Raw genomic sequence first — 14,231 nt, 5'->3', positions numbered from 1 at the left:
TGTACATCTCACTTAGTTATTGTGCAAGTTTTCTAATGTTAGTGGCTACTCCTGGTTATTCCTCTGCTTGGTTGTTCTCATTTCATAGAATCTACCAAAAAAATACAACATTGGCATAGCATAATTCTTAATACTTTTAGGGACACCTTTTTATATAATTATTCATTTTAGATTTTCTTAAATAATTTTTAATTATGTAGTACATTTTATTCCTTTATGGCAGAAATAATCTTCCAAACTCTGCCACTTTCTCTCTTTCATGCATGTGTGTGTACACACACACACACACACACACACACACACACCTTTTTTTTTTCCCTTCTTGAGTAAAAGCTATTGTCATAAGATTTAGGATACGCTAATCAACCTGTTATTCCTTCCTTACAACTTATTTTCCCTTGACCACTTACCTAACCCTCATAGAGTATATTATTATTTTTTGAAACAAGTTCACATCCCACACACATTTTTCTTATATAAATCACAGGTTTCATATTGCCTCTTCCCCTCTGGCCTAAACTACCTGTTTTATTTTTTTTAGGATGTTATTTAATATCATTGGGTAGTTCTCTAGCTGAATAGTCTTCTGGGTCTGGAAACTTTCTTTTCCTAAGAACTATCTTCTCATGAATCTTAAGTGTCTCTGATATTCAAATCTTTCTTTACTTAAATACTCCTGTCATGATCTTTTTCTTACGTATATTTAAATATTTCTTATTCAAGAAGATACCACATACACATAGCACACTCTAGGCTGGGACATTACTGTGTCAGATCTCTTAAATTCAAGACACAAATTATTCTTTCTGGTTTCCTACTGAGACACATGGTCTACTCAAAATACGGTTAGACTTTTTTTTTTTAAATAGTATTTTAATGGAACACAAATTGTGCCCTTTTCTGGAAGAATGTAAATGTTCATTGCATGTAAAAGGGCAGAAAATATTTATTTTAAAATTCCAAACACAACTAGGTGCTGTAGCACACACCTATAATCCCAGCTACTCAGGAGACCAAGGCAGGAGAATTGCAAGTTCTAGGCCAACTTCGACATCTCCGTGAAACCCTGTCTAAAAATATAAAGGATTGGGGAATGTATGTTAATGGTAGAGTATCCCTGGTTTCAGTCTCCAGTACAGCAGATAAGTAAGTAAATAAATAAATAAAATTTCAATACATTCACTATTGCAAAAATGTAGTAGATTCAGTTTAATATGCACCAGTAAGGATGTGGCTCAGTGGTAAAACACTGAGTTTAATCCCCAATACAAAGAAAACAAAATTTGCACCAGTAATAGAACACAGTGTCTTATACTTTATTTTTATGAAGAATTTTATTACTACACCTTCTCCAATGAAAAGAGTTAGTTGCTAATTTTAAATTTTAGACTACCTTTTCTCTGATAACTTACTTTTACCAGCTATATTTGAAGAATTCAAACTTCATTTTATTCTAGGTAAACACTTAATGAGAAAGGAAAATATATTCCTAACATCCAAATATAAATTGCTTTTTTGTGATCTCCAGCTGTAGATTAAATTAACCATACTGTAACCTTTTGAAGGGATAATTGAAAGTGGACTTAATAATAAAGACAAGAGGGTAAAAGTCATGTCATATATAAATATAGATTTTGATGTTCAGTTCATCTATGTTTTGTTTAGATGTCCCTGGTAGATTTGGGAAAGAAGCTTTTAGAAGCGGCACGAGCAGGTCAAGATGATGAAGTTCGTATTTTGATGGCAAATGGAGCTCCTTTTACTACAGACTGGGTAAAGAATAACTTTAATGTTGTGGTTTCTTCTTCTTCTGCTTCTCATTTTTTACTTTTTCCAGATAAAAAATTTGTCAGTACTTTTAAGTGGTTAAAAAAACGATTTTTTTTTTGCAAATTTGTTTTTATTTTTTAGAATTATAACTCACTTTTAAAATAAATGGTTCGTATAATTGTCTTTGATACTGGACAATTTTATGTGAGTATTCTGTCACCAAAGTTTTTCTTTTAGGCTTTGAAGTTCACTAATATGGGGTTAATATAATATGTATCTGCTTAGGATTTAAATTAAAGGTCTTTTAAATAACACAGGTAAAATTATAATCCAGAACGTAACAAATAAAGATAGGAAATGTAACTTCTAAAAAAGAAAAAAAAAGTTTGTATTTCAGTTGATAATTGTACAACCTATTATGAACATGACCTAAGGGGAAGAAAGGAATTTGATCACTATAGAAGGCGATTGTGGGAAGGTTAAAAAAAAAAAAACACCCTAAAAAACAAAACCCAAATTCCCCCAAACTGTTTAATTCCAGGGATAAATCAAAAGGCATGGTATTGGGAATATAGAGGACTTGAAATCTGGATTAATCCTCTGTTAACAATTATAAAGTTCAGATTTTGATTTTTTCCCCTTTTTTACTTATCCCCTTTTTTTTTCATGTAATTTTTTTTTATTCTGGAATTTCAGGCATAAATTTCAATCCCTGCATAGCCTTTATCTCACTTAAAAATATTAAATCATCATGGATCTTATTTCCTTTATAATTGCATCCACTTCTTTTGTTTTGTGTTATTTTGAAGCAAATTCCAAAATCCATATAATTTCTTCCACAAATATTTCAGTGTCTGTCTTTAAGAAATAAAGATTCTTTCATTAGCTATTTTCAAGAAAATCTTAAATGTGCTGCTAAACTAGAAAGAAAGGAATTGTCAACCTGTAGAACTAAGTGAAGGCTGGAACTCAGAGAAACTTTCCCCTAGGAACATTTGCTGAATGTAGATCTACCTATTATTGGTTTTCCCACTTCACTAGTATGGGGTACTGAAGACAAAGGGCTGGGGCTGCTCATGGAGAGAGAGAGCTGATAGGAAATCCCTCTCTCCATAATTCTGTAATCCTAACAAGCTGCACCTTCAGCCTGTAAAGGTAAATCAGAAATACCCTCACCTTTTCTTTTCATGTGATAGGGTGCTACAAAGAAAATGACCTGACTTGACCCAAGGGACTAATAGAGAAAAGGAAAATTTTGTTGATGAAAATTTGGAACCACAAGCCATTCCTTAAATGTGTTTGCACTTGAACTCATATACCTGTGTATTTTGTAAACTGAGAAGTAAATTTGAAGTGTTCTTTGAACTAGGAATTACCTCAGGTTCCTGGCAGAAGAAAATACATATCCTTTCTAGAGTAAGGTACCTTTATTCCAGGTTTCATATTCACTAACGAGGGGCTGGGGATTTATCTTAGTGGCAGAGTGTTTGCCTAGCAGGTCCTGAGTTTGGTTCTCAACAAGGCCCTGAGTTTGGTCCTCAACCCTGGCAGAGGATGGGGAGGAGCAAGGAAAACAGTCTAAAAAATAAAAACAAGGTTACATATCCACTAATGAAATTTGAAGGAAAACAAACAGTTAAAAAAAACATAAAAACACAAAACAACTTGAACAATCACCTGCTGAAAAGGTTATAACAACTGCTAAGGACTTTAAATTTCAGTAACAGGTTAGGCACAACTAGAGAGAAAATAAGTAAACTGGAGGATAAAATATGAAAAGAAATATGGATTGTAGACAGAAAAAATAAGTAGAAAATATAAGTGATACACTAAGAATCATAAAAGATAAGAAAGTCTACCAAATATCTAACCATAGATCCTCAAGGAGGGGAACTGGGAGGAAATAATTTGAAGAGGCAGTCATGAAGAATTTTCCAGAACTGATGAAAGATGATAACCCAGAGATTTGAGTAGCCCAACAAATCTTCAGCAGGATCATTTTTTGTAAAAAAAAATAAATCATATATAAAAACATTATAGTCCCCTGCAGGACATGTGTTCATCTGTAAAATTAATTAGGTGATTCAGAGAAATGAGATTAGGGAGGATAGGTCAGGAAGGAGAAGATCAGGGATGAGAAGGTTAGGGAAAAGAAGATCAGGGAGGAGAAGGTTGAGGAAAAGATCAGGGAGAACATGGGACATGTGTTCATCTGTAAAATTTGGGCTAACAAATGCCTCAGAAACTTCACATCTCCCACCCAATATTTTCTAGGCAATTTAGTGACACCATTTTCAATTCATTCCTTGAAGGAATGAGCTCACTGGGGAAGTTCCCTAAAGTTCTTTACTCAACTGGCCTGGGACCTCCTTGCTGGAATTCCTGATAGTGATGAATACTTATTGGTTATACCTTGTTATCTTCATGAAGGATTTGGGCACACCATTGGGCCCTCTGAAATCTGTTAAAAACTTTGATCATTTTGGCCAATGAGATACCTTGTCCATCTAAATTTATAGACTTATCTGGACTCCTTGGCCAGGGTAATTCTAGATAACGCTATGACATTAGACTATTAGCCAAGCAAGGGGGAGTTGTGCTATAGCTAATATGTCTTGCTGCATGTATGTTAACACCTCCTCACAGGTGGGGACCAGTATTGAAAAGATCAGGCAGTGAGCAACCTGGCTACAACAGATCCTTGACCACCACACCTCCCTTATGGATGGGATGGGGACAGGCCTAACTGACTGGTTCTCTAGCTTTTTCTCTTGGATACCAAAAGATACTAAGTCTATTTTACTAGGTCTACTCTGCCTCATTCTGACTACCCTGTTCATCATTGCCCTTTACTGCTCTGTTGCTGTTCCATCTTTGCAACTATGCAACAAAAACCTGTAAGATAGAATGGCAAAAAATAAAAAGTCTCCATTCTAAAGATCCCCATTCATTGCCCGCTTTCAGCAGGAAGTAGCTTGGAGATGTTGTCACCCTCTTTTCATAGAAATGAAGGCTAGAAATTGACAGTGGAGAAATGTAACGGGTTCAGTTGATGATTTGAGTATATCCCTTGTCACTTTAAAAGCTCATTTCTTTTTCCCCAACCTTCTTTTCCCTGACTTTCTCCCTGATTTTCTTTTCCCTAACTTTGTCCTCTCTGATCTTCTCCTTCCTGATCTATTTTCCCTTATCTCATTTATCTGAATCACCTCTTTAAAAACCTCCTGTTCCCTATAATGGGCAGAATCACAGGCTCTGGGACAGGAGTTCCCTGTGTTTCCTCTTTGCTTGCAAAGCAATAAAACATTTTCTTTTTCTTACAACAACAACAATTAACAAAAAAAAATCTTAGTGATCCTATAGTACATCAAGACAAAAAGGTTATAAGAAGGATTAGTATCCATAGTATATAAGGTATTCCTGTGGGTCAGTAATAAAAAGACAGACAAGGAAATAGAAAATAGACAAAGGACTCACTGTGATACTTTCCCAAGAGAGGGATTGACCAATAAACATGAAAAGATGATCAACTACATTAATAATTGGGCAAATAAAAGTAAAATTAAGAAATTCTTCTGTACTGGATTAACAAAGATTGCCTGCAGTACAAAGCCTTGGTGAAGAGATGGTGAATTGGGAACTCTCTGATACTTCTGGTGGAAATTTGAATTGGTAGAATTGTTTTGGAGGACAATTTTGCAGTACTGAATAAATGTGCATACCCCTGTGACCTATCAGTTGAATTTCTAAAAATATTTCCAATAGAAGAAAATCTTATTCATATTTCTGAGATACACATAAGAGTACATTAAGCAGCATTGTAATCCATAGTAACAAAAATGGAAATGATACAAATATTCATAAATATATTGTTTAAATTAATTTCGAATTACTCACTAAGTAGGATATCATAGAGAGTATGTTTGTACTCATTAATGAGTGAATCTTAAGAACATAATATTAAGCAAAGGAAAGCAAGTGACAGAAAATACAGTATGATTCTGTTTAAAAAAATTCAAAATGGGCAAAACCAAAATATATTATTTAAGAATGCATAAATGGTACACAGAAAAGCAATGTTTGTCACAAAGTTTTGAGTATTATTTATCTCTTGTCTTTGTGGTTAGAGACTGTTGTGTGGGAAGATTTTAAATTATTGTCAATATTTTACTTCAGGACCGTGGTGTTGACTTTACAGATGTCTGCCTTTTTTTCAACTACATGTATGTATGTGTGCATACACAGATTATTATTATTATATGTGTGTGTGTGTGTGTGTGTATGTGTGTGTGTGTGTATTTCATCATCAACCAAAAGGGGAAATGCTCAGGAATAAAACAAAAAATACAAAGTAAGCCTTAATATCACACTAAGAAAGAGCCATAGTTGCTCAATGGATTGTTGAAGTACTTAAAGAATTTAGAAAAGACTTTGTTTTAGGAAAATATGACAAAGCATGGAGAAAGAAAGGATTGTTCAGAAATTTCCTTTGTTCTACTAGAATGATTTTTCCATTTAAAAATGCGTGTTTTTGTAGTAAAAAAAAATTATTCCCAAGGTAAATAATTTCAATTTTTATCACATATTGAGAACACATACCTAACTTTGTATTGTGATTATTTGTTGTATGACTTCAGGCAAATTAGTAACCTCTTTGTGCCTTAGGTTCTTTAACTGCTAAATGAGGATAGTAATAGTATTTATGCTATGAAGAGATTAAATGAGATTAGTATGTGAAGGTCTTAGAACAATGTGTTCAATAGAAAGTGATTAAAAATTTTAGGTGCTTTTATTACAGTGGTAATCTGAGCAAATTTCATGTTCTAGTGAAATATATGACATGAGCTCCTTAGAACATCAGTGTTTTGATAATCAAGAGTTGTAGGGATTTTCTGTGCTTCTAAATGCATGAGATACAACATTTCTAAATTTTGCTCATATTTTAAAATTTCCTTTGTACTTTGTGGATGTCAGTTTAATGGCTAGATACTGTGGATCCAATTTCAGAACTGAGCTCTGTTTGGGTCTCTCTGGACTTAACTTTGACAAATGCATTTCAGATTTTTCCTTTGAGAAAAGACTACATGAACCCCTTAGAAAATATCATTGAGATAGTCTTGTTTATGTATAGTTTTAAAAACTCTGCAAAAAGTTTTGACCTAAATTCTACACTATTAAATTTATTTGAGATTAATTTTATAGACGAAAGGAAGTTATTATAGCAAGTTTTGTATGACTGGTATAAAGAAAATATTCCAATATTCAGAAAAATTCTGAAACTCTAGTTATCTCTAATTCTTAATGAAGTTAATTTTATTTAGGTTGTTATTTACAGAAATTTTGAATTAAAGAAAATGCTTGACTTTTCTTCCTCACTGATAATTGTATGAGAATTCTTAAAGACCTCCATGAAGATATGATAAGCTTAAATCTAGTAATTCATTTTGGATTACCATATATACAGACATTAACTCATTATTATATAAATAGAAAATATAGCATATAAATTATAGTGATATATTAAAAGTAATTATATATTTTTTATTTTTATTTTTTTGTGGTCCTAGGGAATGAACCTAGGGACAGTACTGCTGAGCTACATCCCCAGCCCTTTTTATTATTTTTTTAAAATAGAATCTCATTGAGTTTTCCAGGGTGACCTTGAATTTGGGATCCTCGTGGCCTAGCCTCTGGTGTAGCTGGGATTACAGGCATGTGCCACCATGTGTAGCAAAAGTAATCATAAATTTGGATTTTTTTTTCTCTCCTGTGGTACAGCTGGGAACATCTCCACTTCATCTTGCAGCACAATATGGGCATTATTCCACTACAGAGGTACTACTGCGAGCTGGTGTAAGTAGGGATGCCAGAACCAAAGTGGACCGAACACCATTACACATGGCAGCTTCTGAGGGCCATGCCAGCATAGTAGAGGTTTTACTTAAGGTATGTCTTCTTTTTTTGGTCTTTGCTATTGAAACTTCTTTTGAGTTTATAAGAAGGAGGAGGGAGCTAATTTTATTGTTTTACCTGTGGTGATTCTCTCTCTCTCTCTTTTTTTTTTTTTTTGGTGTGTAAGCCCATCAAATGAAAATTAAGTTTTTCTTTTGTGAGGGGAAAACTTTCTCTAGGTATATTCTTAGTTAAGTCAAACAATTGAAAGTCCTTAGGGTAAGGGACAACAGCAAGTTTGTCAATATAGTCCAAATGCCCATGGAAGGGAACATTAGGCTTGGATGATTAACAAATTGATAGGTAATATAAATGGGGATTTACCTTTAATTATCTAGATGCAAAAATGTGTTGTAGAAAATTTTGCAACATTATTCTTTTTTACGTGGGATGCGTATCAGGGATTGAACTCAGGGGCACTTGACCACGAAACCACAGCCCCAGTCCTATTTTGTATTTTATTTAGAGACCGGGTCTCACTGAGTTGCTAAGTGCCTCGTCATTGCTGAGTCAGACTTTGAACTTGCGATCCTCCTGCCTCAGCCTCCCAAGCCAATGGGATTATAGGCATGTGCCATCACACCTGGTGATAGTCCTTATTCTTGGTCCTTTTTATTCTGGTCTTTAGATGAACCTATCCAAAAGAAATACAATGTAAGCCATGTATGCAAATCACATGTAATTCTAGATATACTTGTATCTACATTCAAAAAGTAAAAATGAATATTATTTTTGATCCAAAATATTCAAAACATTATAATTTCAACATGAACTGATCTGAAAATTATTGAGATAATTTACATTCTGTTTCTTTGGTACTAAGTCTTTGAATTCCAGTGCTTATTTTACACATATAACATATCTCGATTCTGATAAGCTGTATTATAACCACCTGTGTCTACTGGTGATTATACTGGATAGTGTACAGCTAAATAGCTCCCTTCTAATTGCTTGTGTTTTGCTGGTTTTGAAAGCAAAGGGTGATTTTGTGTAAATGAGGAACTAGGGGATCAATTCTAATACAACATTAAAAAGAGTTTGGAGAAGTGCTCATAGTTTTCCTTCACTTCTTATGCCATTCCTGTCCCTTCATGCCTGAAGTTGAGTAACTAAAAGAATAATTGCCTCATTTCAAGAAATGAGAAGGAAAATAGTAGGAAGATTAGCATGAAAGAAGAATGATAAAGGGACAAATAAAGGGTAATTACTAGAAAGCATGTTTAACACAGAAAATCAACTATGGTATTTGTTCTTGCTTCAAAGCATAGTGACTAGTATTATCATGTCAGGAATTTTTGTTTTCCATGTTTTAGCAATCTCTCATTTTGAAATATTTTTTGTAGCATGGTGCTGACGTTAATGCAAAGGACATGTTAAAAATGACAGCTCTGCATTGGGCCACAGAACACAATCATCAAGAGGTGGTGGAACTTTTAATCAAATATGGTGCTGATGTACACACGCAAAGTAAATTTTGTAAAACTGCATTTGATATTTCAATAGACAATGGAAATGAAGATTTAGCAGAAATATTACAGGTAACTTGGATTTTAATTTTTAAGAAAGCAAACAAAAGGAAGCTGTTTAGGTAGATGGATCTCTATGTTGTAGATTACTTAAACCTTGTAGCTTTTTATTTTGGACTCAGTTATTTTGGACAGTCTTTTTTCTTTCTTTTCCTCTTAGTTCAATACTATTCATTTTCCTGATGGTAAGACCACACAGTCTTTTTATGTAATAGAAGATTAGATAAGGTGATTACTTTTCTGTGTTTTCAAGTTTCTGAATTACCCTCTAGGTAGCTTATTTTATTAATTATTCTTGCTGAAAAACCAAATGGATTTTCAAAGTCTGTTTTAAATTACTTTATAAAAATTTAAAAATAAATAGCAACTGTAATGACATCCTTTGAGTAAGTGATGCTGTCTTTATCATTCAGATTTGTTTCTTTTATTTTCACTGTCCTCAAAAAAAATTGTTTGTGGGGCTGGGGATGTGGCTCAAGCTGTAGCGCGCTTGCCTGGCAAGCGTGCGGCCCGGGTTCGATCCTCAGCACCATAAACAAACAAAGATGTTGTGTCTGCCGAAAACTAAAAAATAAATATTAAAAAAATTCTCTCTCTCTCACTCTCTCTCTCTCACTGTCTCTTTAAAAAAAAAATTATTTGTGGAAATGGGTATATTTGGCTTTTCTAGTAACCAACATGACTTCTTTTTTCTTCAGCTAGACAACATTGATATATTATTTTCTTTGTTTACTGCCTCTTCTTGTCTATCTTCTTGTTCCTCCCAGTGGAACTGTCGTCTCTGACTTCATTTAACTACCATGAGTTACTTAAAAGCTGTTTTATGTTCAGAAAATGAATTTTACCATGCCTTTTTCATTCCTTTGTATCTAAGAGTGCAGTTTGAGGGTTGGAGTTGAAGATCGGGAACAATTTGAATAATTCTTATTTCCACACCTATAGAGCAACAGGATATCTTTCAATCTCCTGTTTTCCTGTGCTCTATAAAAGCTTTCAGATACCCATTTCTCCTCTAATAGGATTGTTCTGCTTTATTCAACAGGGGATTAAAATATATAAATTCATATCTATGTTTTAATACTACACTCTCGGTGTTCCATGATCAAACCATTTCCATTTGTATTATGTTTCTTCTTAGAGAATGCGCCTATAAAATCATATTTGTGTTACATTGAGAATCTGTACCAAATATTCTGACTATAATTCTGAAAGCACTGTGGTGATTTTTTCCCCTAGATTGCTATGCAGAACCAAATCAACACAAACCCAGAGAGTCCTGACACTGTGACGATACATGCTGCAACACCACAGTTTATCATTGGACCTGGAGGGGTGGTGAACCTAACAGGTCTGGTATCTTCAGAAAATTCATCCAAGGCAACAGGTATTGAGATGCATATAGGATAGCTGTTGGGATTTTATGCATTAGTAGGTATCCATCCTTTTAAGCAAGGACTGTTGAAGAATAAGGGTAAGATTATATGAGCCATCTTGGTTTCTTTGGTATTAGCCATAAACATTTTTCTGAAACAATACAATCTAAAGAAAGGTAATATTACAAAATGTACTATAATATTACCTTTCAAAAACGAATGCCTCCAAGCATCATTTAAGAGTTGAATAAAATAAAACAATATGAGAAATATACATTGGTTTAAATTCCTTAAAAATTCAAATCTATTTTCTGTTTTCTCATAGATGAAACGGGTGTGTCTGCTGTTCAGTTTGGAAACTCCTCTACATCAGTATTAGCTACGTTAGCTGCCTTAGCTGAAGCCTCTGCTCCGTTATCCAATTCGTCAGAAACTCCAGGTTAGAAAAGCAAGCCAGATATGTACAATAAAAGGTGCAGATTCAGATACTTACAAAGGCTGGGAAGGTAACATGAAAGACAAAACTAGGCAGGGTGGAGATTATGCCCAGTTAAAAAGTGGGGCCAGGCAGGGGCATGTACTACTCAGCTCTAGCTGATATAGACATGTCTTCTGTTTCCAGATTCTCTTTTTTCATGGGAAGCTGAAAAAGTGAACTTCAAAAGAATATTAAATTTTGACAACTAATTAAAATTGAAAAACAAACTTGTATGCTTTACAGAAAACATGTCTGTTTACCCAAGTTGGCCTCTGTTTTATCAATTGGTGACTTTTTTTTAAGTAGATAAATATAGTATATGAACTTACTATTTTTTCATATATTTAATTTTTGTCAGTTCTTTTAGAATGCTACAAAGATCTTAATGTCTGACAGAACTAGGAGATAGTATATAAAAATTACTGTTAAAGGGTTTCCTTTTAAATGAGGACGTGCAGTGTTGGTGAATAGCTGGTTCAGATAAGGTTTGCCTCATACTTACTTAAAATATTTCTTACTGTAATTATTGTGTAAGTTATTTTTAACTAGGAAATTTTTAAAACTCCAAGAAATAGTCTTATGATAGTTCAAGCCATTGGGTTTGGATTAATGTTTATAAAAGTAAAGAATAATTTATTGTCATTTTTTAAATTAGTGTTTTTTAAAAGTTTAATATAATAACAGTAGCAAGTCATTGTCTGCTTACCCTGTGCAAGGGCACCACTGTAAATTTTTTACCTATGATTTCACTGAATCCTTACTGAAAAGCTTTAAGGTAAATAATATTGGATTTTTTTTTTAACTTGGAAGAAAAATAATTCCTACCCTTTTCTTTTTTTCCTTTCTTTTTTTAACTAATTAGTAATTCTCCAGCTTCTTACATCACATAAAGTTTGAATCTAAGTCTTTTTATTTGGGAGTTTAGATTTTTCTGAATTGTTTTTGGCCATTAACAGTTATATGCATCATCATGTTTGCATATTGCTTTTATAATGAATGTATGTCTGGCTCTTTTTAGCACCTTTGAAAGTACAGAAACTGTCAAAGAAAGTTGATTTCTGAACGAGGCACAAAGGTCAACATGTGTGAGGCATTGGGCTCAATCCCTAGCACCTGAGAGAAGAAAGAAAAAAAGAAAAAACCTATTTTATTGGTGGTTTCTCTTTGGTTAAACTTGAAAATATTGTTAATTAAAATGCATATACCTTGCCAGGTGTGGTGGCGCATGCCTGTAATCCTGGTGGCTTGGGAGACTGAGACAGACGGTCACAAGTTCAAAGCCAACCTCGGCAACTCAGGCACTTAGCAATTCAGCGAGATCCTGTCTCTACAAAATAGGGCTGGGGCTATAGCTTAGGGGTTGAGTACCTCTGAGATTAATCTCTGGTACAAAAAAAAAAAAAAAAAAAAAACAACCCAAAACAAAAAATGCTGGGGATATATGTGGCTCAGTGGTTGAGCACCCCTGGGTTCAATACTTAGAAAAAAAAGCATATACCTGAAATTCAATAGCTTTTCTTAAAAGTCAGCTAGAAGTTCTGACATTTAGATTTTTAGCTCCTTAAATTGGTTATACTAACCTTTTTAACTTTTCCTATCTTTGAAAATTTTTATGGTCTAGTCTGACAGAATTTCAGTTGACTTTTATTGCATGTGACTTTACAATCTTCTATGAGCATAATAACTTTTCATTTCAATGCTATATCATAATAGAATCCTTTTGAAGAGATTTTTAAGAGCTTGAATTAAGTAAAAGTTCAGTTAAGTATATTGCCACCAGTACTTATGCCACAATTGCGCCGAAGTGCATATCTTCTTACTCAGTTGGTACCTGCTCAGGCAGTGATAAATCTGCCACAAAATTTTTTTTTTTCATTTTGGCTATTTGTTTTCTTTACCCAACAATCATTACATTCATTTTGATTTTAGAAATATGTATTTTTCAAGAGAATCTTAGAATCTGCAAAATGTATTAGAAGCGTCTTCATTTTACATATGATGAAACAGATTTGTGAAGGTTGAATAGTTTTTTCCTAAGGTCATGTGGCTACTAAGTGATGAACAGAGGCTTGTGGTCAAAGTCTGACAAGTTCACAAGTTGTGTGTCTTTGACCACTATATAGTTTATTTATTTTTTTCCTTCTTTTTGGTACCAGGGATTAAATGCATGTATGCTTAACTACTGAACCACATCCCCAACCCTTTTTTATATTTATATTTTATTAGAGACAGGGTCTAGTTGAGTTGCTTAGGACCTCCCTCAATTGCTGAGGCTGGGTTTGAACTCATGATCCTTCTGCCTTAGCCTCCCAAATCGCTGGGATTACAGGCATGCAGCACCCTGCCTGGCTGTCAGTGTACTCTTTCTTATACGTTTCTTTGGGTGATCTGTGGACTGGTCTCTTTTGGAATGTTTGCAATAGAAATAAGTACTTGTGTGGTTATTATTTTGTCTCATATCAAGCAAAAATGATCACTATTCCTATTTTTACTTCAAAGATGTATCTGTAACTTTTTCTGGAATAGTTTATTGAATTAAGTGTTCTGTTCCTGTCATGCCTTTTTAAAATGATTGTGGACCAAAATATAGTGTAAGAACTATGTTTACACTAGTTGTTACTTCATATGTGTGTGTAAGTCTTGCACTTTCATGACTACAGTAGGACCATTTTTGGCATATAAAACAAATTTTAATGTTAGTCCAGTGAGAATCTCATGGAGTCTATTAAAATGCTTTTGTTGCACAACTAAATGATGGTGCTATCTTCTTGATTTTATAAACAAATAGAATTGCAGTTTGTCAAGGCTTGATGATTGGAATATGTCACTGGATTACTGTTGTTCAGAGGGAACAGCTGAGTTGGGAATAGTTTGTAGAAGGGTGGGTGTGGAAGAGTTTGTAGAGGGGTGGCCTAAAGAATGGATAGGAACATATTCCAAGCCATACTACTTTGGAAGTTATTTCATTTTGAAAGCCATTCCCAAAATGAAGAGACAGAAGAATAAAAGCTGCTTGGAGATTGCAGGCACATTTTTCCCTTAGGAAAATGGAGTACAGTCTTCATAAACAGAGGCAATCACTTTTTCTTGTCTTTCTGCCATAGGTTATAGGCTACTCTGGTGAGTCATGGA

At 34.0% G+C, this 14,231-nt stretch overlaps 1 protein-coding gene across 7 annotated transcripts in view; it reads left to right on the top strand.

Annotated features, from left to right (window-relative positions):
• The window catches only part of Gabpb1 (GA binding protein transcription factor subunit beta 1), a 61,146-nt gene that overhangs the window by 30,452 nt on the left and 16,463 nt on the right, over positions 1 to 14,231 (top strand). For 4 of the 7 annotated variants that reach the window (XM_076850768.2, XM_076850765.2, XM_076850766.2 and 1 more), the window contains exons 2-6: positions 1,666 to 1,773; positions 7,549 to 7,716; positions 9,066 to 9,260; positions 10,485 to 10,632; positions 10,947 to 11,060. In XM_076850768.2, the coding sequence (XP_076706883.1) occupies positions 1,666 to 1,773; positions 7,549 to 7,716; positions 9,066 to 9,260; positions 10,485 to 10,632; positions 10,947 to 11,060 (733 nt within the window). The remainder of the gene's footprint in view (positions 1 to 1,665; positions 1,774 to 7,548; positions 7,717 to 9,065; positions 9,261 to 10,484; positions 10,633 to 10,946; positions 11,061 to 14,231) is intronic. The other 3 variants (XM_076850770.2, XM_076850769.2, XM_076850771.2) reach the window with 2 other exon arrangements.

Source organism: Callospermophilus lateralis, chromosome 3, assembly GCF_048772815.1.
Source record: "Callospermophilus lateralis isolate mCalLat2 chromosome 3, mCalLat2.hap1, whole genome shotgun sequence".
NCBI classification, from domain to species: Eukaryota; Metazoa; Chordata; class Mammalia; order Rodentia; family Sciuridae; genus Callospermophilus; species Callospermophilus lateralis.
The sequence above is the reverse complement of the archived record's forward strand: the minus strand, read 5'-3'. Positions and strand labels throughout refer to the sequence as shown.